The sequence below is a fragment of the Eretmochelys imbricata genome, chromosome 12 (assembly GCF_965152235.1).
Source record: "Eretmochelys imbricata isolate rEreImb1 chromosome 12, rEreImb1.hap1, whole genome shotgun sequence".
NCBI lineage: Eukaryota > Metazoa > Chordata > Testudines > Cheloniidae > Eretmochelys > Eretmochelys imbricata.
The window spans coordinates 4,938,393-4,963,067 of record NC_135583.1 but is presented as its reverse complement, the minus strand read 5'-3'; the positions used below and the strand labels follow the sequence as shown (position 1 = coordinate 4,963,067).

Below are 24,675 nucleotides of genomic sequence, written 5' to 3'. Positions count from 1 at the left end.
CACTGAATCAAGCAAGGTCATGGGGAGAAAACAGCATGTGGTCATGTAATTAAAGTATGTATCATAATGTAGATGCAGAAGGAGGGGGCTGAATGAAGGTTGCATGGTACCCTTAATTCTGACATTGCTTAACTCTTGAGTGCTTGACTTTGTAACCTTAATAATGTTCTTTCAATGGCATTTTTGTGTGTAATTTCTAGGTACTACAAAAAGCACAGACATTCCACCATGTGTCAACATATTGACACCATGTGGGTCATCAGCAGCATTGGAACCTTTAGAGCCACGGCACAGATCTCCGCCACTTTAGCTGAGTAACTGACTGCAGTAGTTGATTTTTAACCTCTATGGAGAGCAGCACTAGCCAGGGATGGGATGCTTTGCCTGCTGATTTCACAGCTATTTGCTGACAGCAGAGGAATGGTGAGACTCAGGCATCTTGGGTCCCATTCCAGGCTCAAGGGGAGTGCTCTCTAGCGGGCACAGATTATTCTGCCCACTCTCCCCACCCCCCACCCCCCCCGAAGCTTGACCTCTTCTGCTCTGTCCCCTCCAACTGGTCCCTGTCCCAGTCACGTCTCTTCCCCATCCCTTGCTCTTTGTCCCACTTCATTCTCCTCACCAAGCCAGTCCCGCTGTCCGCTTCTCACTCTTCTCATCCCAGTTCCAAACTCCTTGCCCAGCCAACCTTACTCTGCCCTCTCCAGACTCCTAGTCCCAGTCTCCTTGTCCAGCCCCAGTACCCTCTCTACCCTCCAGCTCCTTGCTCAGACAGGCCAAGTTCTGCTCCTCTGGCTCCTCATTGAATCTCTGTCTCCTGCACCCTGGCCTCCAGTCACTTCCCTCCCCCAGTTTCCTGGCCCCACTGGCTCCCAGTTTCCTTCAGGCTCTTCTTCTAGTCTTTTCTCCCCTGGGTTCCTCGACCCAGTCTCCTTGCTCAGCCACTTCCAGTTCTCCCCCTGCACCTCGGCTTCTCATCAGATCTGTCTCACCTCTGTCCCTCTACCCCACAAGTTCTTTGTCCCAGATTCCCACCCCTCCTCATCCGATCTCTATCTTTCCCCCACCTAAGTTTCCCCCTGCCCCCCGGCTCCTAGTCCCAGTCTACCCCGACTCAACTCTCAGTCCCAGTTTCCCTCTCCCCATGCCCCGCCCTTCCTGCTGGTTCCTTGTCCTGATCAACTCACCCTGCCCCCTCCACAGGTCCAGCTCCTGTCCCCTCTACATTCAAATCATGCAGCTTCAGAGGAGTCAGGAGAGACAGGCTCCTTGCTCTCAGTTCAGGCACCTGGACTCAATATGGACCACTGCAGCCCAGAGCTGCAACTGCAGGGAAAGTCCTGCTCAGCCCTGGGCTGGAGCATGCTCCTTGTGGACAGACTCTTCAGGGCATTTAGCTGCTAAAATTTAAGTCTGTACTGAGCATGTGCACATGGCACCTTTCCAGAGGCTTATATCTTGGCCAAATCTCAGCAGATTTTCACAGGGCTGGTAAAAAGCATCGCCCTGACACAAGAGCCAACCACCTGCCAAGTTTCAAGTCCCTGTTCCAAAGCACTAGGACAAGAACAAGGCGGATGGAATTTTTTAACATGAGCGAAACACTGTCTGGTCCTCTAGCCTCGTTCTCAGCAATGGTTGAAACTTTCCAAAACAATTCAGCCCCAGGCAGATGCTCAGCAAGGAAACTTTCAACCCACCTGGTTAAAGTTACAAGCAATTGACAACAGGGTCTTCTACTGGGATGTGTCAGGGAGCCTTAATAACAGGTGGTGCTACCAGCCCTGCCTAGAATAATCAATCTGGGGACAGAGTAAAATGTGTGTATATTGTGGGGGTAGCCAGCAGCCTCCATCAGGATCAGGCCCATGGTGCTGAGCGCTGTACTAGCCCTCAGAAGCCCTGGGCTGAGGCACTGGCCGTCCAGAAGGGCATGCTGTGTGTGGCCATAATGAAGCTGGGTGGGTTTCAGCTTATGTGCTGTGGGGGTTACCTGCCCTTGTGCTATTCGCTCCTCTCCCAGAGGTAATTACAATGGGAAAGGCTGCCTTTAGGAGGCGCTCTCCCAAAAGGTGACCCATTCCCTTTGGCGACACTAAGTGGAGGGCTGCTCTGAACACTGTCTGAATGGCTGCTAGGTGAGGGAGAGGGTTGAATTCTGAACGATCCCTCAGCTAGGCAGGTGCATGATGATTACTGCTGCTGGACAGCTAGAAATTGCACCCTCCCTGCTGGCCTGACCCAGCACGCTGGTTTGCCTTGTCATAGAATCATAGAATATCAGGGTTGGAAGGGACCTCAGGAGGTCATCTGGTCCCACCCCCTGCTCAAAGCGGGACCAATCCCCAACTAAATCATCCCAGCCAGGGCTTTCTCAAGCCTGACCTTAAAAACTTCAAAACTGGCAAGGGAAGGAGATTCCACCACCTCCCTAGGTAACGCATTCCAGTGTTTCACCACTCTCCTAGTGAAAAAGTTTTTCCTAATATCCAACCTAAACCTCCCCCACTGCAACTTGAGACCATTACTCCTTGTTCTGTCATCTGCCACCACTGAGAACAGTCTAGATCCATCCTCTTTGGAACCCTGCTCCAGGTAGTTGAAAGCAGCTATCAAATCCCCCCTCATTCGTCTCTTCCGCAGACTAAACAATCCCAGTTCCCTCAGCCTCTCCTCATAAGTCATGTGTTCCAGTCCCCTAATCATTTTTGTTGCCCTCTGCTGGATGCTTTCCAACTTTTTCACATCCTTCTTGTAGTGTGGGGCCCAAAACTGGACACAGTACTCCAGATGAGGCCTCACCAATGTCGAATAGAGGGGAACAATCACGTCCCTTGATCGGCTGGCAATGCCCCTACCTATACATCCCAAAATGGCATTGGCCTTCTTGGCAACAGGGGCACACTGTTGACTCATATCCAGCTTCTCGTCCACTGTCACCCCTAGGTCCTTTTCCGCAGAACTGCTGCCAAGCCATTCGGTCCCTAGTCTGTAGCGGTGCATGGGATTCTTCCGTCCACTTGGTCCATCTTGTCTGTTAGGCTGCATATGCCCTTTGGAGCAGGGGTTGCCCGTTCTGTCTGTACAGTGGGGTCCGCCCCAATGGTGACCGCATGCTACACATCCAATGCCTTTTGAGAGCTCCCAAAAGCATTTGGCCCTGTTCCTGCTGGCTCGCCTCTGTACTCTTAGGGCCCAGTTACTGCACTGTCCATTCTGAGTTATTATTACTCACACTGGTTCATTCTCCACCCCCACCCGCTGTGCCCCATTCACCTGCCTGTCTCAGCACCCTGAGCTCACTGCCAGGCAGCTGCACCTGAAGATCCTGCGCTCACCACAGTATTTCTTGGCAATCCAAGAGGGGAACAGAAAACGTGGGATCTGAATAGCTCAGCTACTCACGGCATGTGGCCCAGCTCATTCCTCAGTTCTCTCAGATACTCCTGCTTCTCGCTAGCGTATTGGCTCCTGATCTTCGCAATGAAGGGCTCAGCGTTGCCCTCCTCGTCCTGCAAGAGACAGCAGGGCCCTTGGCACCAGAGCCTGGCTCTTGTGCACTGCTCCACCACAAGCCCCAGCAGAACACACTCCTGGGTGTATTAAAGACTTGGATCTGGAGGCTCTTAATGCATTGAAGCAGCATCCTTTGTGCCAGCAGGACTGGGGTGTAACCAGCACTCTGGCTGTGGGCAGCTGCTGCATGCACTGATCCCCACCTCTGCCAGCCACCTGGAGCTCTTTCGGAGAGAGCAAAGGTTTTGGGTGCAGCGCTCAGAATCCCACTCCCTGCTGGTTTCCTACCCAAGGCCAGCCAGAGCGCTGGTGTACTCCTCTGGCCAGCTAGCAGCATGCTGGGATGGCAACCTCTAGCGCTACTGGACTGAGGGGAGCTGAGCATGGTGCACATGAAGCAGGGCATGTGGAATGGAGGGTTAAATGCTGACTAAACGTATGGAGTCTGGCAGGGGACTTCCAGTGCATAGGCAATGAGTGAGAAATGAGTAGGTAGAAGGGGCAGAAAATACAGACTTTGGGGATTGTGGGATAGCATTGGAGGACCATCAAAACCTGAGCTCTTCAGAGGCATCGTCACTGCAAAGTAGGCAGATCAGAGCCCACCTGGATTCTAATCTCTACCCCCATCTAGGAAAGCAAGCCCAGGCTGATGACACATATAAGCCTGGTCATGAGGGTTATACATGGGAACGGTGGGGTTTGGGGTAAGAGCCCAGGGTAAGCCTGCAGTGAGAACATACTGTAGGAGCGATGTTAGATTTTGGCCTGGGGGCCTGGGCAGGATCCCCTGGGAGAATAACATGAGGGGGAAAGGAGTCCAGGAGAGCGGGCTGTATTTTAAAGAATCCTTATTGAAGTTACAGGGACAAACCATCCCGATGTGTAGAAAGAATAGTAAATATGGCAGGCAACCAGCTTGGCTTCACAGTGAAATCCTTGCTGATCTTCAACACAAAAAAGAAGCTTACAAGAAGTGGAAGATTGGACAAATGACCACGGAAGAGTATAAAAATATTGCTCGGGCATGCAGGAGTGAAATCAGGAAATCAGGAAGGCCAAATCATACCTGGAGTTGCAGCTAGCAAGAGACGTTAAGAGTAACAAGAAGGGTTTCTTCAGGTATGTTAGCAACAAGAAGGAAGTCAAGGAAAGTGTGGGCCCCTTACTGAATGAGGGAGGCAACCTAGTGACAGAGGATGTGGAAAAAGCTAATGTACTCAACGTTTTTTTTGCCTCTGTCTTCACGAACAAGGTCAGCTCCCAGACTACTGCACTGGGCAGCACAGCATGGGGAGGAGGTGACCAGCCCTCTGTGGAGAAAGAAGTGGTTCGGGACTGTCATAAATATAAAGGGAAGGGTAAACACCTTTAAATCCCTCCTGGCCAGAGGAGAAACCCTTTCACCTGTAAAGGGTTAAGAAGCTAGGATAACCTCGCTGGCACCTGACCAAAATGACCAATGAGGAGACAAGATACTTTCAAAGCTGGAGGGGGGGGAGAAACAAAGGTTCTCTTTGTCTGTGTGATGCTTTTGCCAGGAACAAAAAAAGGAATGGAGTCTTAGAACGTAGTAAGTAATCTAGCTAGATATGCGTTAGATTCTGTTTTGTTTAAATGGCTGATAAAATAAGTTGTGCTGAATGGAATGTAGATTCCTGTTTTTGTGTCTTTTTGTAACTTAAGGTTTTGCCTAGAGGGATTCTCTATATTTTGAATCTGATTACCCTGTAAGGTATTTACCATTTTACAGAGGTGATTCTTTTACTTTTTCTTCAATTAAAATTCTTCTTTTAAGAACCTGATTGCTTTTTCATTGTTCTTAAGATCCAAGGGTTTGGGTCTGTGTTCACCTATGCAAATTGGTGAGGATTTCTTATCAAGCCTTCCCCAGGAAAGGGGGTGTAGGGTTTGGGGAGGATTTTTGAGGGGGGAAGACGTTTCCAAGAGGGCTCTTTCCCTGTTATATATTTGTTAGATGCTTGGTGGTGGCAGCATTAAGTCCAAGGGCAAAAAGGTAAAATAGTTTGTACCTTGGGGAAGTTTTAACCTAAGCTGGTAAAAATAACCTTAGGGGGCTTTCATGCAGGTCCCCACATCTGTACCCTAGAGTTCAGAGTGGGGAAGGAACCTTGACAGGGACTATTTAGAAAACCTGGACGAGCACAAGTCCATGGGGCCGGATGCGCTGCATCCGAGAGTGCTAAAGGAGTTGGCGGATGTGATTGCAGAGCCATTGGCCATTATCTTTGAAAACTCATGGCAATTGTGGGAGGTCCCGGATGACTGGAAAAAGGCTAATGTAGTGCCCATCTTTAAAAAAGGGAAGGAGGAGGATCCAGAGAACTACAGGCCAGTCAGCCTCACCTCAGTCCCTGGAAAAATCATGGAGCAGGTCCTCAAGAAATCAGTTCTGAAGCACTCAGAGGAGAGGAAAGTGATCAGGAACAGTCAGCATGGATTCACCAAGGGCAAGTCATGTCTGACTAATCTAATTGCCTTCTATGACGAGATAACTGGCTCTGTGGATGAGGGGAAAGCAGTGGATGTGTTGTTCCTTGACTTTAGCAAAGCTTTTGACACAGTCTCCCACAGTATTCTTGCCAGTAAGTTAAAGAAGTATGGGCTGGATGAATGGACGATAAGGTGGATAGAAAGCTGGCTAGACTGTTGGGCTCAACGGGTAGTGATCAATGGCTCCATGTCTAGTTGGCAGCCGATATCAAGTGGAGTGCCCCAAGGGTCGGTCCTTGGGCCGGTTTTGTTCAATATCTTCATAAATGATCTGGAGGATGGTGTGGATTGCACCCTCAGCAAGTTTGCAGATGGCACCAAACTGGGAGGAGAGGTAGATACGCTGGAGGGTAGGGATAGGATACAGAGGGCCCTAGACAAATTAGAGGATTGGGCCAAAAGAAATCTGATGAGGTTCAACAAGGACAAGTGCAGAGTCCTGCACTTAGGATGGAAGAATGTCATGCACCGCTACAGACTAGGGACCGAATGGCTCAGCAGCAGTTCTGCAGAAAAGGACCTAGGGGTTACAGTGGACCAGAAGCTGGATATGAGTCAACAGTGTGCCCTTGTTGCCAAGAAGGCCAATGGCATTTTGGGATGTATAAGTAGGGGCATTGCCAGCAGATCGAGGGACATGATCGTTCCCCTCTATTCAACATTGGTGAGGCCTCATTTGGAGTACTGTGTCCAATTTTAGGCCCCACACTACAAGGAGGATGTGGAAAAATTGAAAATGTCCAGCGGAGGGCAACAAAAATGATTAGTGGACTGGAACACATGACTTTTGAGGAGAGGTTGAGCGAAATGGGATTGTTTAGTCTGCGGAAGAGAAGAATGAGGTGGGATTTGATAGCTGCTTTCAACTACCTGAAAGCGGGTTCCAAAGAGGATGGATCTAGCCTGTTCTCAGTGGTAGCTGATGACAGAATGAGGAGTAATGGTCTCAAGTTGCAGTGCGGGAGGTTTAGGTTGGATATTAGGAAAAACTTTTTCACTAGGAGGGTGGTGAAACACTGGAATGCGTTACCTAGGGAGGTGGTGGAATCTCCTTCCTTAGATATTTTTAAGGTCAGGCTTGAGAAAGCCCTGGCTGGGATGATTTAGTTGGGGATTGGTCCTGCTTTGAGCAGGGGGTTGGACTAGATGACCTCCTGAGGTCCCTTCCAACCCTGATATTCTATGATTCTATGACTGAAAGAGCTCAGCTGAGAGAGACATGGCAGAGGAGACAGGTCCCTCTGACTGAGAGAAGCCCAGGGTTAGGACACACATACAGAGACAACAGGGACAGTGTAGACTCCTGCCAGGGAAGTAGAGAGGAAAAGACTTCCATAGCCCAAGAGGCTAGGAGAACTGTTCAGTTTTGTTTGGACTTGTTTATGGTATCCTGGAAGGAATCTGAACTTAAGTGACTTGGCCGGAGGGCAGAGCCACAGAAGACTTGGGGCCAGAGACAAGCGACCAGCAGGAAGTGCTGGAGGCAATGCCCCACACCAGTGCAAGGATGAGTGAGCCATGCCACAGGCTTCTTTTACTCATCCTAAATGAGAGGGCGTGAGGTGCATTTTCATCCTCTGCAGGCTGCTTTCAGGATGTAGATTCTACAGTGGGGATTGCAGTTCCATTAGCACGTGGATTCAAACCATTCTTCCTTGGTGAAACCTAAACCAGAACCAGAAGAAAGACTAAAGAAGCTGCAGCCTACCTCCATGAATAAGGACCTGTAGTCAATGAAGTCCTCTGTGCTTTGTGCCTTGTACCTGCTTGCATCTATTAGCTCCTGGATCTGATCATTACTTTTCAAGGGACAAGCGGCCCTCAGTGCCAGGCTGTATGGAGAAAGAGGAGCATCACAACCACAGGTATGGGTGGCCCAGCAGCGTGTGCATGGACACCCGCTCGGAGCGTGACCAGGCCCTCCTATCAAGGGGTGCGTGGCCATGCAGGTGCATGGCACACACTGTTGGCTGTGCAGCACCCCCAGAAGCCAGCACTCCAGGAGCAGGTGTTCAAGAGCGCAGCATTTGCAATCAGGGCAGGGTCTTCAGAAGAGTTCAGCCCCTGTGCAGGCATCAAAACAAGGGCCATATTTGCAGTAGAGCTCAGCATGTGGGTGCATGCTGGGTGCTGAGCTCTTGGGGAAATGTGGCCCAGCTGCGGGTGCTGACTGCCAGACAGTCTGGCCCCATGTGACTAGCAGCTCTGGAGAGAGGCACATATTCCTAGCAGAAGGGCTAGTGCACGTAGCTTCTACCCCACTTCAGTGGATCGTTATATCTGGACATCTCCCAGGGAACCACTTAATCTGGCACTTGCCAGTTGCTACAACAGTTGCTTAACTGGGCAAGAATCAGCAAAAATGATCCCTAGAGCAGAATGTTCAGATGTGCTTTGTCCTCACAGTCAGTGCCAGATTTCCCAGAGAACCTAGGCTCCCATCTGGGCACCAAAATACGTGGCCAGACTCCAGCAGAGCTGTGCAAAGTGGGGGCCAAGTGCTTTTGCAAATCTGCTCTAGACTGTGGGTGCTGAGCACTTGGCAACCTGGCCCTGAACACTTCAGAAAATCTGACCGTGAACCTGGACTCATTTCACCAGTGCCAGAGTGTTACAGGGTGTCTCCGCCTGAATCTTGTAATACAGCTGTTAGCAGAGTGGTGAGATTCTGCCCTCCGATGGACTCCTAACTTCTGCCTCTGGCACTGTGCAGGGTTATCTGAGGTGAGAACATAGCCCAGGATGGAGATCAGATGGTGCCCAATCACTCTGCCAGGGAGAGAACCAGTGAAACCTGCTGATGAAACTGGCATTGCAACACAACTCTGCTTCGGACTAGTCCATTCCCTGCCATCACAGCGGCTTGGGGCACCTGTCTCTCCTGTTCTCTGCCTTTGGCACACAACAGTGAGTCTCCCAAGGACTACAATACTATGGTGTAACTGAGTTATTGGGCTTAATGTAGGGGTAACGGGGTGCAATGTAATGGCTGGTGATTTACAGGAGGTCACAGTGGGTGATCGAATGGACCTGGCTGGCCTTAAACACTAGAAAGCTCTAAGATCTACCCTGGATGGCGGGGCTCAGACAGCTGCAGCACCTCTTACTTGAACTGTTCAGTCATGAGAGTTCCGCTGTTTGAGCTGTCGCTGGCCGTCAACTCCTTCAGCAGGTTGGAGATTAGCTGGTTCTGGCCATGGTATAGTCCTTCATCCACCTGTGAAACAGGAAGCGTCCACAGGTCACTGACAGCACCACCGAGGAGCTAGCCTCCCAATGTAGAAGGAAAGTGAGGGCAGTAATGGGGAAGATGGCACCACCCAGAGACAGCACGTCATTTCCATCCAAGCATCTTTTGGTAATTTACAAATCATTAAGCAAGCCAGATGGTGCTCCCCCCGAGGCTGGTATTATAATCGCTTCATATAGAACACCCATCCTTCCAAAGCAGCTTACGTGCAATGACATACTGGACCAGTGAAAAGCAGCCCTCTCTGGGGTGGAACGCAGCAGCCAGAAAAACAGCACATTGCACGACACAGTGAGGCGTGGTGCTGTGGCAATCCCTCACCTTATTGAGCAGCAGACAGGACCTCTGCTTTGAAAGCCCCATATGCAATGAACTGCTGCACGCAAATCCGCTTCTTAGCCAGAGGATGGAGACTTTCATTGCCCTCATGGTTGACGGTATCCATGCCTCTCACCCACTCCTGAGCAGGACGTATGTAACTCCTGGGCTGCTGTTTCCATGCAGTATCCAGAGCATCGTGTGTACGGTGCAGGAGAACTCTATAATGTTGTGGGGCATTGGCAGCTTAGGAGGAGTGCAACCAGAGGCATGAGGAAGTACAGGAGACTTTTCCATCTCCATAGGGTGGGAATGAGCCCCGTTGAGCTGCCCAGCCCAGGGGACTACTGCAGCTGGGAGTCGTGCTGTTTTGTGGATTGTACAGGGAGTGTAAAGGACTAGATGTCAGGGAGCGAAGGAGATTGTAAGTATGTAGCTAAGCAAACTGTGGCCCTCTGACGTCAGTGGGAGGATGTGATGTGATCAGTGTTCCTGAAAGAACAGGGGCCTTCCAACAGGAACCTGAGAGTTTCCACAACATGCTGAGTAACCTCACTCCCATTGTGAGCAGTAGGGTGTGCGGGTGCTCAACCCACCACAGGGCTTCCCCCCAGTTCCCTTGCTCTCTCACAAGGAAGCAGAGGTAGGACACCAGGTTCCCAGGCCACTCACCTTCCCACTCAGTATGTCGTAGAACAAGCTCATGGCTTCGTTTGATCGGTACAGCTTAATGTTTTCATAGATGGTGTAAGCCCATTCAAAGGCAGAGGCGTCTCCATACCTCTTCTGGAGGTAGTTAAGGAAGAACTCTGGAAGGCTGGATTGCTTCCCTTTCTGCCAAAAAACAAGACAGCTGCTCTAGAAAACAGGCTGAGGCTGGAGGGGGCTGATCCCTTCAGAGCTGCTCCTGAGCTCCAAACACCAGAGAAGACCCAGGCCACCTTCCTTCTCTTGAGGGTGTTCACAGCTGAATGAAGCACAGAAACTCCAGCTGTCCCCTGGATCTGAGCAGTGGATATCACTCCCCATCCCTAAACAGGAGACAGCCCAATGGCCACTCTTCAATTGGGAATGAGCACTAAATCTCCTCCTCTCACCCCACATTTGTAGGGCCCTCCATGCCCCAGGTTGGAACCACACATTTGCACATCTTGCCCTCTGCCAGCACATCTGGACACTGCCATTCTGGCCAGGGTGGGGTGGGCAGGCTTTCCCCAAACCCACCAGGTCACCCCAGGAGCAGAGCACCCCTCACCCTACCGGCTAAGGAAGGGGCCTGATTTCTGGTCTTAGAACCATGTAGAGCACTGTTATCAGTGTCATGCTAGAAGCTTCCCTGACTCTTCCTGCTGACCACAGTGACACTCGTAACTGCCTTAAGGTCCCCTTATGCTCAGCTTAGTTAGCAGGCTGCGCGGTACCTTGGGTGTGTGGTTTATGTCTGTTAGGCCCCTGTACCAGGATGGCTGGCACAACACCAGGGTACTGCTTGCCTAGCCATCCTGGAGACCTGGTTACAGGAGCACCATCACTCACCAGGATAGCACATCCCAGAAGTGACAGTGGGGAATGGGGGCTGGAAAACAGCAAAATGACTTGCTCCTGCAGCATCCTCGGTTGACAGGGTCAGAGAGTGACACGAACTGTGGCTTAGGTGCAGCCCTGGCTTCCCAACCCCTTCCAGCCAGCAGGACTGTCCCAGTAGCTGACAGCAAGGAATCAAGTGGTTTTTAGTTATGGGGAAAAATAGGATAAAGAGAACCTGCAGATCTGCTGAAACTTTCTCTTTCCAGATCTCCTTCACGATGTTCACCACATCCTTTTTGTTTAGCTTCTTGTTCTTCACCTGGCCTTCGTACCTCAGGTACACAGGGACCTTGTCCCCTTTGCCCTAGATAATACAAGAGACCAACAGGAATTCACATCAGGTAGCAAAGAAGCTATTTCCATAGAATATGGAGCCACGGAAAAAGTTCGTGTCTCTGGGTAAGCTCACAAGGTGGGAGCCATCTGGGACAGGTTCTTTCATTCCCCGTGTTTCATAGGAAGTTCTGGTGCCGCAATGAAGCCACAAGGGTGGACATGAGTCAGTTGGAGTCTGCACTAGGCGTGTCTCCTCTTTCCTCCTTGCAGTGAACTAGATCAAACCCTTGCTACATGAGTGACTGTTCTTGTGACTCCTATCTCAACCCCATTGCACCCATGCAGCTGTGAACATGACTTCTGTGCATGCCTCACAGTACAGAACGATGTTCCTCTGACACAGATGGTGAGCGCAGATAAGACACACAGGCTGGGTAACCCTCCAGCCCATATTAGTGAATGGCTATTTCCCAGGGAGGAGTAACATTTCCCTGACATGGATATGCAGTTTGACGGCAGCACCTGGCATCACTTAACATGGTGCGTGTTCTGGGGGCAGTTTAGAAAGTGCACTGAGTAGCTGCTAAAGAGAGTCCCTTCGCCACAAAGCGGGGGAGGGCCAAGGGCTTTAACATAACAAAAATGTGGGGACATCCTCCTGCAGTGATGCAGAGAACATCTGAGCAGAGGGTAAAATCATTCAAGCTCCTGGAGAAAACTAAGGAGGAAGAGACCTGTTGTAAGTGGGAGTCACCAACTCATGAGGGCAGGCGAAAGGAAATCTGAATCCACACGTGACAGACCAGCTGCTTAGTACAATGTAAACAGTCACAGCAACATCACCCCAGGTTCACTGAGCTGCTTGTTAGGGAGGCATCAGCAAGGAGATCTTTATATAATGACAGATTTCAGAGTAACAGCCGTGTTAGTTTGTATTCGCAAAAAGAAAAGGAGTACTTGTGGCACCTTAGAGACTAACCAATTTATTTGAGCATGAGCTTTCGTGAGCTACAACTCACTTCATCGGATGACGAAAGGTGCCACAAGTACTCCTTTTCTTTATATAATGCAGCATTTGTCACTTGTTTGTTTGGGGGCTAGGGAAGACACAGTGGCAAAGTGTATCTACCACAGGTTACAAGCAATAGGCAGTGTCGGCAGGGAAAGGACACCCTTAGCCCAGTAACTCCTGGGCAACAATTCCTTAGCTAATACTTTGCACTTTCAGTAGCTGCTGGTAAATCTCAACTTGGAGATTAATCTCTTAGTAAGAGGGCAACTGGTTGTCCTTGGCCTAAGGTTTCCAGCAAATGATTACTCCAACAATCTGATCTTTATGGGTCAGTATGGCAGTCATGAAAACAGCTGTGGAATTCTGAATGGGAAAGGCTCTTCCCTACTTTGCCAACAGTCAGATATGTATTACTGAGTCCTCTCACCAGAGCAAAGCAACCAAGAAAGAAACACAAATACCAGTCCAGGGAAGGAGTCTTTCTCCTTCAGCAGTCCTGTTCCTATTTCCTCCAGAAGCACATCCACCAGCTGGTCACTGGTCTTCCCCTCTTCCAGACAGCTCCACCGCACAGGCCCACCAGAAATCACCTCTGTAAGAGCAGAAACAAACACACCTGTTGAAGGAGGGAGAGTACTCCCAGCATGTCCTCCAACTGGCGTTGGTGGGAGTTTTAGATTTGTACAGATCTCTATCGGTGCTCAGCCCTTATGTTAAACACCCAATACAAAACAAGAGTCACTGAGCCCCTCCAGCTCTCAGCTCTACCCCCTCCATAAAAGCCTGTGTGGGGGAAATGGGGCTCTGCACTGTACCCAGAGGTTAACAAATGCAGCAACTCACAGCACTTTGAGATGAGATGTCCAAAGCAAATCATCATCAACGATGGTACCTGCACATTTTGCCCAGTCAGGCCGGGGCGTGGAGCTGCGCTGAACTTGCTGGAGTTTGTTGTAGAAACAGTCTCGCTCTTCCACAGTCTCTTGGTGGATTTCCAACAGAGTGTCATACTCCTTTTGGAGGTCATCAAAATCCTTCTGCAGGACTTCCATCTAACATAAGGGAAAGTGGGGCAGAGATAAACCAGTGCTGAGGACTCTGGACTTCTTGCAGTTATTCAATCCCTTTTCAGACTGAATTTTAGACCAGAGCTGGCCAAAGAGCAGCATAGGCGAGCCCCGGTTAGTCCACAGCTTTCTAGAGTATGGCTGCTCATCTTCAGAATGGAGGTGGAGCCCCAGAATGCAATATTCCACTTGGCCACCCAGATCAAGCAGAGCATGTTTTGCTGGGACTTGTAGCCTCTGAAAGCTGCCACACTAACGGGAAATTGCTGCTTTTTAAAGGTAAACTGCAAAGAATTTTTGTAAAGATTTTTTTTTTTGGGGGGGGGGAGGTTATGGTGTAAAATGGGGCTTGAATGGGGCTTTATTTTTTGTTCTTTAAGAAAAAGGTCTTGGGGGCACGGTGCCTGTGGCAGACCAGGTGCCAGCTCATGCCAAAGTCCCCATGCCTCAGTTGAACACTGTCAAATACCTACCTGGGATCAGTCTGACTCCTGTGTTTATAGTGTTGTTAAAATAGGTATTAGAATTTGTCAGGGTTCCTTCCCCACTCTGAACTCGAGGGTACAGATGTAGGGACCCGCATGAAAGCCCCCCTAACTTTATTTCTACCAGCTTAGGTTAAAGCCTTGTACGCTGCCGCCACCAAGCAATTTAACAAAGAATCAGGGAAGAGAGCACTTGGAGACGTCTTCCCCCAAAATATCCCCCCAAGCCTTACACACCCCCTTTCCTGGGGAGGCTTGAGAATAATATCCTAACCAACTGGTTACAAAATGGTCGAAGACCCAGACCCCTGGGTCTTGGAACAATGGAAAAATCAGTCAGGTTCTTAAAAGAAGGATTTTATTTAAAAAACAAAGAGAGAGATAAAAATCACCTCTGTAAAATCAGGATGGAAAATACTTTACAGGGTATTCAGATTCAAAACACAGAGGATCCCCCTCTGGACAAACCTTAAAGTTACAGAAAACAGGAATAAACCTCCCTCTTAACACTGGGAAAATTCACATAAACCAAAAGATAAACTAATCCGCCTTGCCTGGCTCACCTCTACTGGTTGCAATATTGGAGACTTGGATTAGGAAGGGTTGGAGAAGATGGATTTCTGTCTGGCCTCTCTCAGTCCCAAGAGAGAACAACCACATAAACAAAGAGCACCAACCAGGTTATTTGAGCTTCTTAACCCTTTACAGGTAAGGAGGAATTTTAGGCTATCCTCATGGTTATGACAGAATTATAGAGGTGAGTTTAGTGTTTGGACATTACTGAATGCTTGTGAGTTGCTGCCTGCATTCATCTCACCTTATAAGAGCTGTATCCCATATGATAAGGTAATGGTTGAGTGTTTGCATTATAAGCCTATGTAAATCACCAGACGGAGAGACATTAACTAGTCTGAAATGCTGGCCTCCAATATAAGTTTTTATGTCCTGCCCAACAAGGAAGGCCCATCAACACCAGACAGACTAGAAAGGAACATTAAAGAAGGTATAAGACTTTGTTGTTTGCTCTCCTTCCACTGCATGAAGAGGAGTCTTGCAAGTGAATTCCTCCCATCAGTTGAGTTTGCATCTCAAAGCTGAAATGGTGAAGGGAATAAAAAGCCCTAAGAACAAGGAACTGTATCTTTATGCTACTTGGACTCCTCGGAACCACGATTACTAGGCATAAGCAAAAGTTCCCCAGCTGCTTAGCCTGGGTTAGCTCTAAAGGACATACAGAACTTGCTTATCACAGAAGCTTCTGTTACTTTGGAAACTTAAGATTGTAACTCATTTGTGTGCATCTATGTTTAGGTGCTATAACCATGTAAATAAAACTTATTTCCTTTTCCTGTTAATAAAACTGAATATAGTTTATTATAGAATAGGCTACCAGTCTTGTCTTTGGTGTGAGATCTAAGATGCAATTGACCTGGGGCAAGACAGATTGGAGCACCCCAGGGGGACTGTCTGTGACTCCATGGCCGGCTGTTACAGTGCCTGAGGAGTTCACACTTCATAATTGGTTGGTGAAATCTAGGTGTAGAACTCGAAGCTACATTGGGGTTTGTGCCCTGGTTCGTAACACACTGCCTTGAGGTTGCAACCCGCGCTCTTGAACCAATGCAGGACAGCTTGACATGCATCTGTTTGTTACTTGAGAAATATCTGGTCTGAAGTGACCTGTTTTTGCTATCAGTCCTCCTGAAGGGTGGAAGCACTAGCAAGATTATGACTGAAACCCAGACCTTGAGAGGGAGAGAAAGGGAGTTTTATTCACACCTTCATTGTTTATGACTCTGTTTATGATATCTATAACTCAAACTCCTGGGAGAAAAGTTCTCTTTGTGAAAGATCCAACACCTGCTTCCCTGTAACTGAAGGCTGAGAGCCTTTGCTCCAGCAAAAATAGATACATTAGAAATACTAAAGCCTTATGTAATAACCAGGCAGAAAAGCTTCAGAAACCTGCCAGGCCTCAACCCCTCAGAGGGAAGCAAAACAGGTGCATGCACTATATATATATATTTTTTGCAGTTCACCTTTAATGCAAATTTGGGCACCCCCAAACTAGACCCCTTGCATAGATACATCAACTTTCTTCCAGTGCATCAGGCAGCTCGTTGCTCTTTCAGAGGAGAGGAGTTACTCTGAGCCAAGCCCCCTCCACACCCCCATTCTCTCCTTTGCACCCTGACCAATGGCAGGAATGATCCTGAAACAACCAGGAGGCTTGCTACAGATTGACTGAGCGATTCCTTGCTCTAGGGTCTAGTCCAGCTGGGAGCTGGGTTGAATGGCCTCTTCTAGCCCATGACAGCTCAGGAACAGGGCTAAGCCTAGGACTTTGCTCGTTTTTGTTCATTATGTCCTTTGCTGCACTGTAGGAAAACAGGCGCTGCTCCTGTGTGTGCACTGCAAGCCGAGCGCTCACACTGTTTGCTCCGAAAAGGAGGCAAACAAACAAAGCGAGCCACCTACAACAGAAGCTATTTAAGCCCTCAGTCCAGCTTGGGGAAATGTCTTCAGTCCACTAGCAGCATGGTGACCCTGGAGTCACAGAAGACTAAGGAACCCATTTCATATCCGAGGGAAATGCAGCAGCACCACCAAGCAGACACAGAAAACTACCAGCTGAGTGCTTCTTTCAGTAAGCAGAACTATGGAGAGGGCTGTAGTGTAAGATATACCTACTTCATTAACTGATTTCACCACTGTTTTACAGCACTACACGCAGCTAAACTTGACTCTCTCTTATTAGCAGTAAGAGAGCCGGCAATGCAGTAGGATATTTATGCTAATCAACACCTATCCAACTCTGTCTATTACTGTTAATACACCATGGCAAAACCAACAGTGCTTCGAATCCAGAGGTTACAGCTGTTCAGAGATGGCTCTTTAATTGTTCTATGGGAAGCCCCAATCAAGGGGATGAGACATTTATTTGTGGGGAGGAATTAAACAATGTATTGAAATATTGCTAAGGCTGAGATCCAAACTGTCAACAGGCAGGCACTTCTGCGTTACCATTTCATCCCTACCTTATCTCCTTGTGCCAACAGACAAGAGCCAGGTGCAATGGGACAAGTTAGGGTTGGAGTGAGCACCTCCTGGCTTTACTTAGTCTAGCCTGCACCCCAAGATACAGGATGGTATTTGTGTGGTAGACACAGCCTTATGATCACCTTCTCAAACAGATCAGAATATTTTTTCTCCTGCGATTCGAAGTCTCTCCTGGGTACAACGTCTCCATAATCTGCTTTCATCGTGTTCAGCTCCACCTGGGCTTTCGTGAGGTCCTGCCGAGCTATCTTCAACGCCAGCGTTACCTTGACCAAGTCTTCACCCTTGACGTCTTTAAACAACAATCATCAATGCACAGTCAGATGGAGGGCCGTGACCGCAAGCCCAGCTCTCTGGAGGCATGTTCTCAAGTGAGCGTTATTAAAGCCCTCAGGGGTTCTGATGTGTTGTCCCTACTGATGCAGTGCTGCAGTCCTGGTGCTCCCAGCTTTTGACAGTTCAAGAGTCACATGAGTCTGGCTGGGTCTGGAGCCCATCTGCTCACGGCATGAGAATCTCCAGTCCTCTTGTGAATGTCAGTCCTGCCTCGGGGGGGGCGGGAGGGAGGAACCCCCATCTGACTGGCTGCTTTCCCCACTGTCCCACCTCCTGGGGAAGAGCAGCCAATCAGGGCTTCTGCAGGGGGCAGGCAGAACTCTCTCCCTCCCCAGAAGCTGACACTGCACTCACAGGATGAGGGTGGAGGGAAGAGAGAACTAAAGAGCACAGCAGCTTAGGGTGGCTCCATCCCTTCTTCCCCCCTCCCCTCCTGTGAGCAACAGGAGCAGGATGGTGCCTCTGCACCACCTGGAACACCCTGCCTCGGAGCGGGAAGGTGGGTTGAAGAACCCAGGAGCTATAGGAGGAGCAAATGTGGGACTGGGAGGGCAGATCTGATGTGGGGCTGAGGAGGTGCACAGTTAATTGCTGGGCTGAATGAGGAGCAGATGTGGAGCTGCTCCTCCAGAATGGAGGAGGAGGCAGAAGGGGACTGGAGAGTAGCTGGAAGCTTCGCACAGCACGGCCAGAATTTGGGAGACTCAGCAGTGTTGTAATGGCCGTATACACAAGGGGTGGCGGTGGAACCCCTCTCAATCTGCCCTTCCTGCTTGACTTGTGAACCACTGATAAGTACTCTCTGGAAATGGTTTTCCAACCAGTTATGCACCCACTTTATAGTAGCTCCATCTAGGTTATATTTCCCTTGTTTGTTTATGAGAAGGTCATATGTATGTATTTATGCAAACACTTATTTGCATAGCCCTTCAATCCCCATTGGTGCCTCTGGCTGCTATTGTAATGCAAACATTCAATACTAAAATCAGGACTAATAAAGAACAAGAAGAAAGGCTACTTACCAGTAACTGTAGTTCTTGGAGTAAATTATCTTTGCGGACCCACATTCCCTGCCCTCCTTACCCATATTCAAAGTCCCAGGCTGAATTTTGGGTTAGCGGGAAAGGACAGAGCAGAAGCAGGGATGTGCTGTCTTTGGGTCTGAACGTTCAAATCCATATATGGGGTGCTCATGTGGACACCTAGCTATTGTTTTCCAGCAAATTCCCAAACAGCAGCACTGGGGGTGACTCTGCAGGGGCCACCTACTCAATCACTATGACAGATAAATAACCTGGCTGGCACAAACTCAGAGCAGTTTTGTAAACACAAATGCTCAAGATCCTTGACTTCCAGAAGGTTCGCTGGTTCGGAGGGATCGACCCTGCAGCCTGCCTGTCACAAGATCCTTGAGCACCAACAACTTCCACTGAAGTCAAATAGCACTAAGGGCTCTCAGCACCTTGCTGAATCTGGCCCTGGAATACCTGTTTCGTTAAGTAGCGGGTGAGTGCTGAGTCTTCCGTGCAATGTTGGTTATATGGCTCTGGATTTGGGGCTTGTTGCAGGATAAGCTCTTACAAAAATTTGCTTTCTCTACCTTGGACTTGGCGAAGCGACATTTCCAATTGCTGATTGCGCATTTCATTCAGATCTGCTAGCAGCAGCTTGCGTGCGTCACACTCATTAATGTAGCGCATGTATTCCTTGGCCATATTCTTCCGCAGCATGTTCACCTGCAGGGGACAGGATACTGGGCTGACCACTGCACTCAAGCTCTCAGATACTGTAGAAATGAGCACCACTGAAAAGCCCATGAGAAAACTAATCGTTCTGTCTTCAGATCCGGGTTTGAATAGTGTGCAGTAAATAAGGCCTGGGGCCACACACAGAACAATGAGGAGAAAACTAAATATTGAATAGCTGCTCATTCTCTGAGCACTGTCCACCCTGTGCACTGAATGAGGCAGGCTCCTGCGGGAAAACAGCATGTGATCATGTACTTAAAGCCTGTATCATAATGCATATGCACCAGGGGGTCAAATTAAGGTTGCAAAGGCAGCATTAATTTTGGCATTTCCTTCCTTTTGAGTGATTGACTTTGTAACCTTAATAGCATTCTTTGACTTTTTTTGGTAGTAACATTGTACATATACAAAGATAGCTTAAACCACCTTTGTCCATCTCCCTCCCCGCCCCCACTCCCCCATTGTCTGAACCTCTGAGAGGCTTGGCACAGAATCTAGCCCCAGCTTCCATTCCCAGATCTGCCAGAAGTGACGTTGTGCAGCCTCTCAGTTACCCCAGCTGTACAATGCAGGGGCATGAGGCTCTGCTCATCAAGAAGGGCTGTGAAGTGCAGAGCAGCATAAGCACCAGTCAGTGGGAGCTGAGACTGGAACTCATGGTCTGCGCCTGCCTGGTTCCCAGAACTCCTTCCCCCAGTGGTTAAAATAGACTGAAATAGGAGCGAGTTTTCACTGCACAAGCCAAGGAGCAGTAAGTGGGGTGGCGAGTTCAAGCCAAGTAGAGGAGGGGGAGTTTGACCTTTTGCATTTAGAGAGTGCTGAGCTTCCCACACTTACCTTTACTTGCCTAACCCCTGCCTTTCCCTAGCCCAACGGGGTGACAACAGCTGCTGCTGCACCATCCCCCCAGTCAGGAGTTCTAGCTCTGTGGCTGCAAGAAGCATGCTTAGTGTGGAGGGACAGCATGTTAGGAAGCACTGTGTGGCTGGAGCATGCTCAGTGAAGATGGACTGGTTGGAGATTTTAGCTAAAGTTCAACTAAGTATGTGCAAATGTGATGCTCTGTAGTCATAAGTCAGCTAAATCTGGGTGGATTTTCATGAGGCCAGCAAAAGGCACTTCCTCAACCCCTGCCCCATTTAAAGTTCCCGCTTCAAACCCTGGAGGTGCCAGAGCTCCTTAAAGAAACAACTGAATATATCTTTTGACAGTGTCAAAACTATACCCATTTTCTCCTAACTTCTCTTTTAGAAACAGCTGTCATGGAGTCACCGGCGTGCTGCTCTGGAACTACTTCATACGAAGCCAGTCAGGACTCTGGGGGAGCCGCCTCCTCTCTCTGAGCTTACTGTCACCTGGGCAAGAAGCTTACACAGCTTCGACCTTTCTGGGTCTGACCTCGGAGCATTCAGCATCCCCTTCCACATTGGGCACTTCCCGCAGTGAGTCCTCCCAGGCGGGGCTCATGGGGAAGCCAGAGGGCCCTGCACCCCAACTCCGCAGTCAGACAGGACTCTCAGGCAGTCAGTAAAACAGAAGGTTTATTAGTCCATAAGAACACAGTGTAGGACAGAACTTGTTAGTATAGAAATCAGTGACTTTCAGCCAAGTCCATCTTGCGGGGACGGGAGCCCAGAGCCAGGGCTCTGCTCCTCCTCCTGTGTCATAAGCCAGTGGAGACTGACTGGCTGCCAGCATCCTGGGCCCTGCCCTGCCCTGCCCGTGGCTCCTCCTCTGGCCTTTGTCTCGCTTCCCAGGCCAAATGACAGGTTTCAGAGTAACAGCCGTGTTAGTCTGTATTCGCAAAAAGAAAAGGAGTACTTGTGGCACCTTAGAGACTAACCAATTTATTTGAGCATGAGCTTTCGTGAGCTACAGCTCACTTCATCAGATGCATACCGTGGAAACTGCAGCAGACTTGTCACTTTGGATGGGCTATCACCAGCAGGAGAGTGAATTTGTGTGGGGGGGTGGAGGGTGAGAAAACCTGGATTTGTGCTGGAAATGGCCTAACCTGATGATTACTTTAGATAAGCTATTACCAGCAGGACAGTGGGGTGGGAGGAGGTATTGTTTCATATTCTCTGTGTATATATAAAGTCTGCTGCAGTTTCCACGGTATGCATCTGATGAAGTGAGCTGTAGCTCACGAAAGCTCATGCTCAAATAAATTGGTTAGTCTCTAAGGTGCCACAAGTACTCCTTTTCTTTTTCCCAGGCCAAGAATCACCGCATCCCCCTCCTAGGTCTCAGGTTACTATAGCATTGTTACAGGCAGCGGGAGCAGCCTCCGCAAAAGTCACACTCCCTATTCCCACCACCTAGACATTGGTGCAATACACACGGAAAGTGAGGTACACAGAGCATTCATGCAAAACAGTAAGATTCACATAGGCTCATATACAACATAACAAGGGAAAATTCCACTTCGTCACAACAGCTTAACTCAGTTCTTGCTGAAACTTAAAAAACTTAAACTTAAACTTAAAAAAAATCCACGAGGCAGTGTGATGGGATGTCCACCCCACACAAGGCTGAAGGGGTTAAGGTAGCTACATGGGCCAATTAACCTCCTTGGCTGCACCTGGAGGACGAGCCTGGGAGCAACTCAGACTAATTAGAGACAAGGCTCTGCTGGACAGGAACTGGAGGGGCCTGTATAAAATCCAGGAGCTGAGAGCAGCTGTGGGTGGCAGAGTGAAAAGCTACAGTCACTCCTGAGGTGAGAGAAGGCAAGGTAGGAAGCAGCTCCAGGATAGGACTGTACTGACCTTGACTGCTTGTTGTAAGGTCCCTGGGCTGGAATCCTGTGCAGAGGGCATGCCTGGATTCCCCTAGCAGCCACTGGAGAAGTGGCACCATTAAGAGGGCAGTGAAAGAGAAGACTGCCTAAGACAGTGGGTCCTGAGAGATGTTGATACAGTGGAAGGGGAGGACAACAGGGACTTGGTCAGAGGACCAAGCCACAAAGTGGGAGCAGATGAATCCTGAGGGTGTGAAAGTGCTGGAGTACAATTGCAGGAAGTGGTATTGACCTTGCAGAGCAAATCCTCAGATAGGGCCAGAAGGAGGTGCTCTATCAGTGAGTAGAGCACCCTGGTGACAAACAGACACCTCATATTCTAGCCTGAGCAGTTTGTTTGCCAAAGTTATAAGCAACTGAAAACTTATAAATGGAAAATGTTAGGCAGCCTTCACTGTAAGTGTCACTACCAGCATCACCTACAATAAAGTGAATGATAGATACAATATGGACAGGTAGAGACAGGTACACCCACACCCATATAAATGGAAGTGGGAGCCATGTGACAAACTTTGGAGCCATGAGGTCAATTGCATTTCACAAGCACTTCTGACTGGCTCTCTGCCCACTAACTCACCTCCCCTGGGACTCATCTAGTATTCCACAGTTCTTAGCAAATTAAGCCATTTTAAATATTTCCTCCTTCTCCCCGAAATGGGGATTTCCCCACAGAAAATCAATCTGCCCAAAATCCAGGCCAGAAACGTCCTTTCTAGATGTAAAAATGTCATGGCTTTTTTCTGATCTGATCTTCATCCCACTGGAAGAGGGAGAATTAGAGCAGGACCCAGTGGTCACTTCCAGCTCTGCAGGGCCATGAGACATTGGTGTTTATCATCAAGTCAGTTTTTAGATCTCTCTTAGATTACTACTAATAGGCTAATACTAATACTCTCTAATACTCTCTTTTAGATTACTCTAATAGGTTTTGTTATGGGGTTGATATAAACATTTTCTCAACACTTGCGAGGGAGGATCTAAATAACTCATTTGTGGCTTTGTCACGTGTCAGTAATGTGCCTATCCCATGTATTGTGTACACAGACACAGTGAATAGTATTGACGTGATGGCTGGGGAAGACACTGCCACAGGGCCGCCCAGAGGATTCAGTGGGCCTGGGGTCTTTGGCGGCAGGGGTTCTTCTGCTCCAGGTCTTCGGGGCACTTCGACAAAGATATGGAGCAGAAGGATCCCCGCTGCCGAATTGCTGCCGAAGACCCAGAGTGGAAGAAGCAGCGGTGGGTCCTTCAGTCCGGGTGTGTTCGGCAGCACAGAAAGACCCCTGCCGCTGAATTGCCACCGAAAACTCTCGTGGGGGCCTGGGGCAAATTGCCCCACCCCTCTGGGTGGCCCTGCACTGTCACCTCTAGGGTTGGCAGTTCATAGCCCTGGCACCCCTGGGCTTGCTGCATCAGTTATGAAAGTGTAAAAATTGCTTGAGCCCTGACACCTCTTTCATTACAAATTAAGCACCAGGGAAGACAGACCTACATCCACAACCCAGAAGAGTTTTGACAGCATAGCACAGTGGAACGTGCCATCTGCAGGGAACACTGTGATGGAGACCTCTGCATTAGCACTGAATCAGGCTGAGCACGCCAAATCATCAGCACCTTATGAGGCCTATGGCTGCTCCCATTGATTCAGTGGGAGCAGGATCGGGCTGTCTGGGACTAGATGCATAAGGCTGGGGTGGGAAACATCTGGTTGACCATTTTACCTGAGTCTGCAGGGAGCCCTTCTCCTCCTCCATTTTGTCGATAAGCTTTAACAAATACAGTTTCTCTTTCTTCAGCTTGGTTATTTCAGCTTTCTCCTCCTCCTGGAGTGCCACGATCTGCCGGGTGCACTCATCTGACACACACACCAGCATTGCCTTCAAGGGCTCCAGGGAGCGGATCTTCTCCCTCAGGTGAGCTAAAGGAGGAAAGGGTGGGCTCTCTAATTAAGGACTCAACAGGGCTATGGAATTAGGCAGAAGACTCAATCTAAGAACTACTGTTCAAGACTGGAACCTGTGACAAAACCAGCAAGTTTTTCCTCCACCTGCTATGGTGAACAGCTGAGGGCTGGCTTTCTTTGGGATTCTAGCTTCTGAGACTATATTCTGCTGATCTCTCTTCCTACAGGTCTAAGCTCCATGTGGGCTGCTGATCTTAATACACTGCTATTTATATTAAAAAGAAAAGGAGTACTGGTGGCACCTTAGAGACGAACACATTTATTTGAGCATAAGCTTTCATGAGCTACAGCTCACTTCATTGGATGCATAAAGTGGAAAGTACAGTGAGGAGATTTTATATACACACAGACCATGAAAAAAATATACATTGTAAGGAGAGTGATCACTTAAGATGAGCTATTACCAGAGGAGAGTGGGGTTGGGGGAGAGAAAACCTTTTGAAGTGATAATCAAGGTGGGCCATTTCCAGCACATTTCCAGGAGTTAACAAGAACATCTGAGGAACAGTGTTGGGGGGGGGGAAGGAATAAACAAGGGGAAATAGTTTCACTTAGTATAATGACTCAACCACTCCCAGTCTCTATTCAAGCCTAAGTTAATTGTATCCAATTTGCAAATTAATTCCAATTCAGCAGTCTCTCGTTGGAGTCTGTTTTTGAGGTTTTTTTGTTGAAGGATAGTCACTTTGAGGTCAAAAATCGAGTGACCAGAGAGATTGAAGTGTTCTCTGACTGGTTTA

The 24,675-nt window shown here is 48.9% G+C and overlaps 1 protein-coding gene across 1 annotated transcript in view; it reads right to left on the bottom strand.

The window, feature by feature from the left end:
* The window catches only part of TSNAXIP1 (translin associated factor X interacting protein 1), a 42,803-nt gene that overhangs the window by 1,154 nt on the left and 16,974 nt on the right, over positions 1 to 24,675 (bottom strand). Inside the window, exons 6-15 of the mRNA XM_077831094.1 lie at positions 23,694 to 23,890; positions 19,022 to 19,157; positions 17,208 to 17,377; positions 13,366 to 13,525; positions 12,935 to 13,065; positions 11,361 to 11,489; positions 10,271 to 10,432; positions 9,138 to 9,247; positions 7,739 to 7,862; positions 3,406 to 3,512 (exon numbers count right to left, since the gene is read on the bottom strand). Of these exons, the coding sequence (XP_077687220.1) occupies positions 3,406 to 3,512; positions 7,739 to 7,862; positions 9,138 to 9,247; positions 10,271 to 10,432; positions 11,361 to 11,489; positions 12,935 to 13,065; positions 13,366 to 13,525; positions 17,208 to 17,377; positions 19,022 to 19,157; positions 23,694 to 23,890 (1,426 nt within the window). The remainder of the gene's footprint in view (positions 1 to 3,405; positions 3,513 to 7,738; positions 7,863 to 9,137; positions 9,248 to 10,270; positions 10,433 to 11,360; positions 11,490 to 12,934; positions 13,066 to 13,365; positions 13,526 to 17,207; positions 17,378 to 19,021; positions 19,158 to 23,693; positions 23,891 to 24,675) is intronic.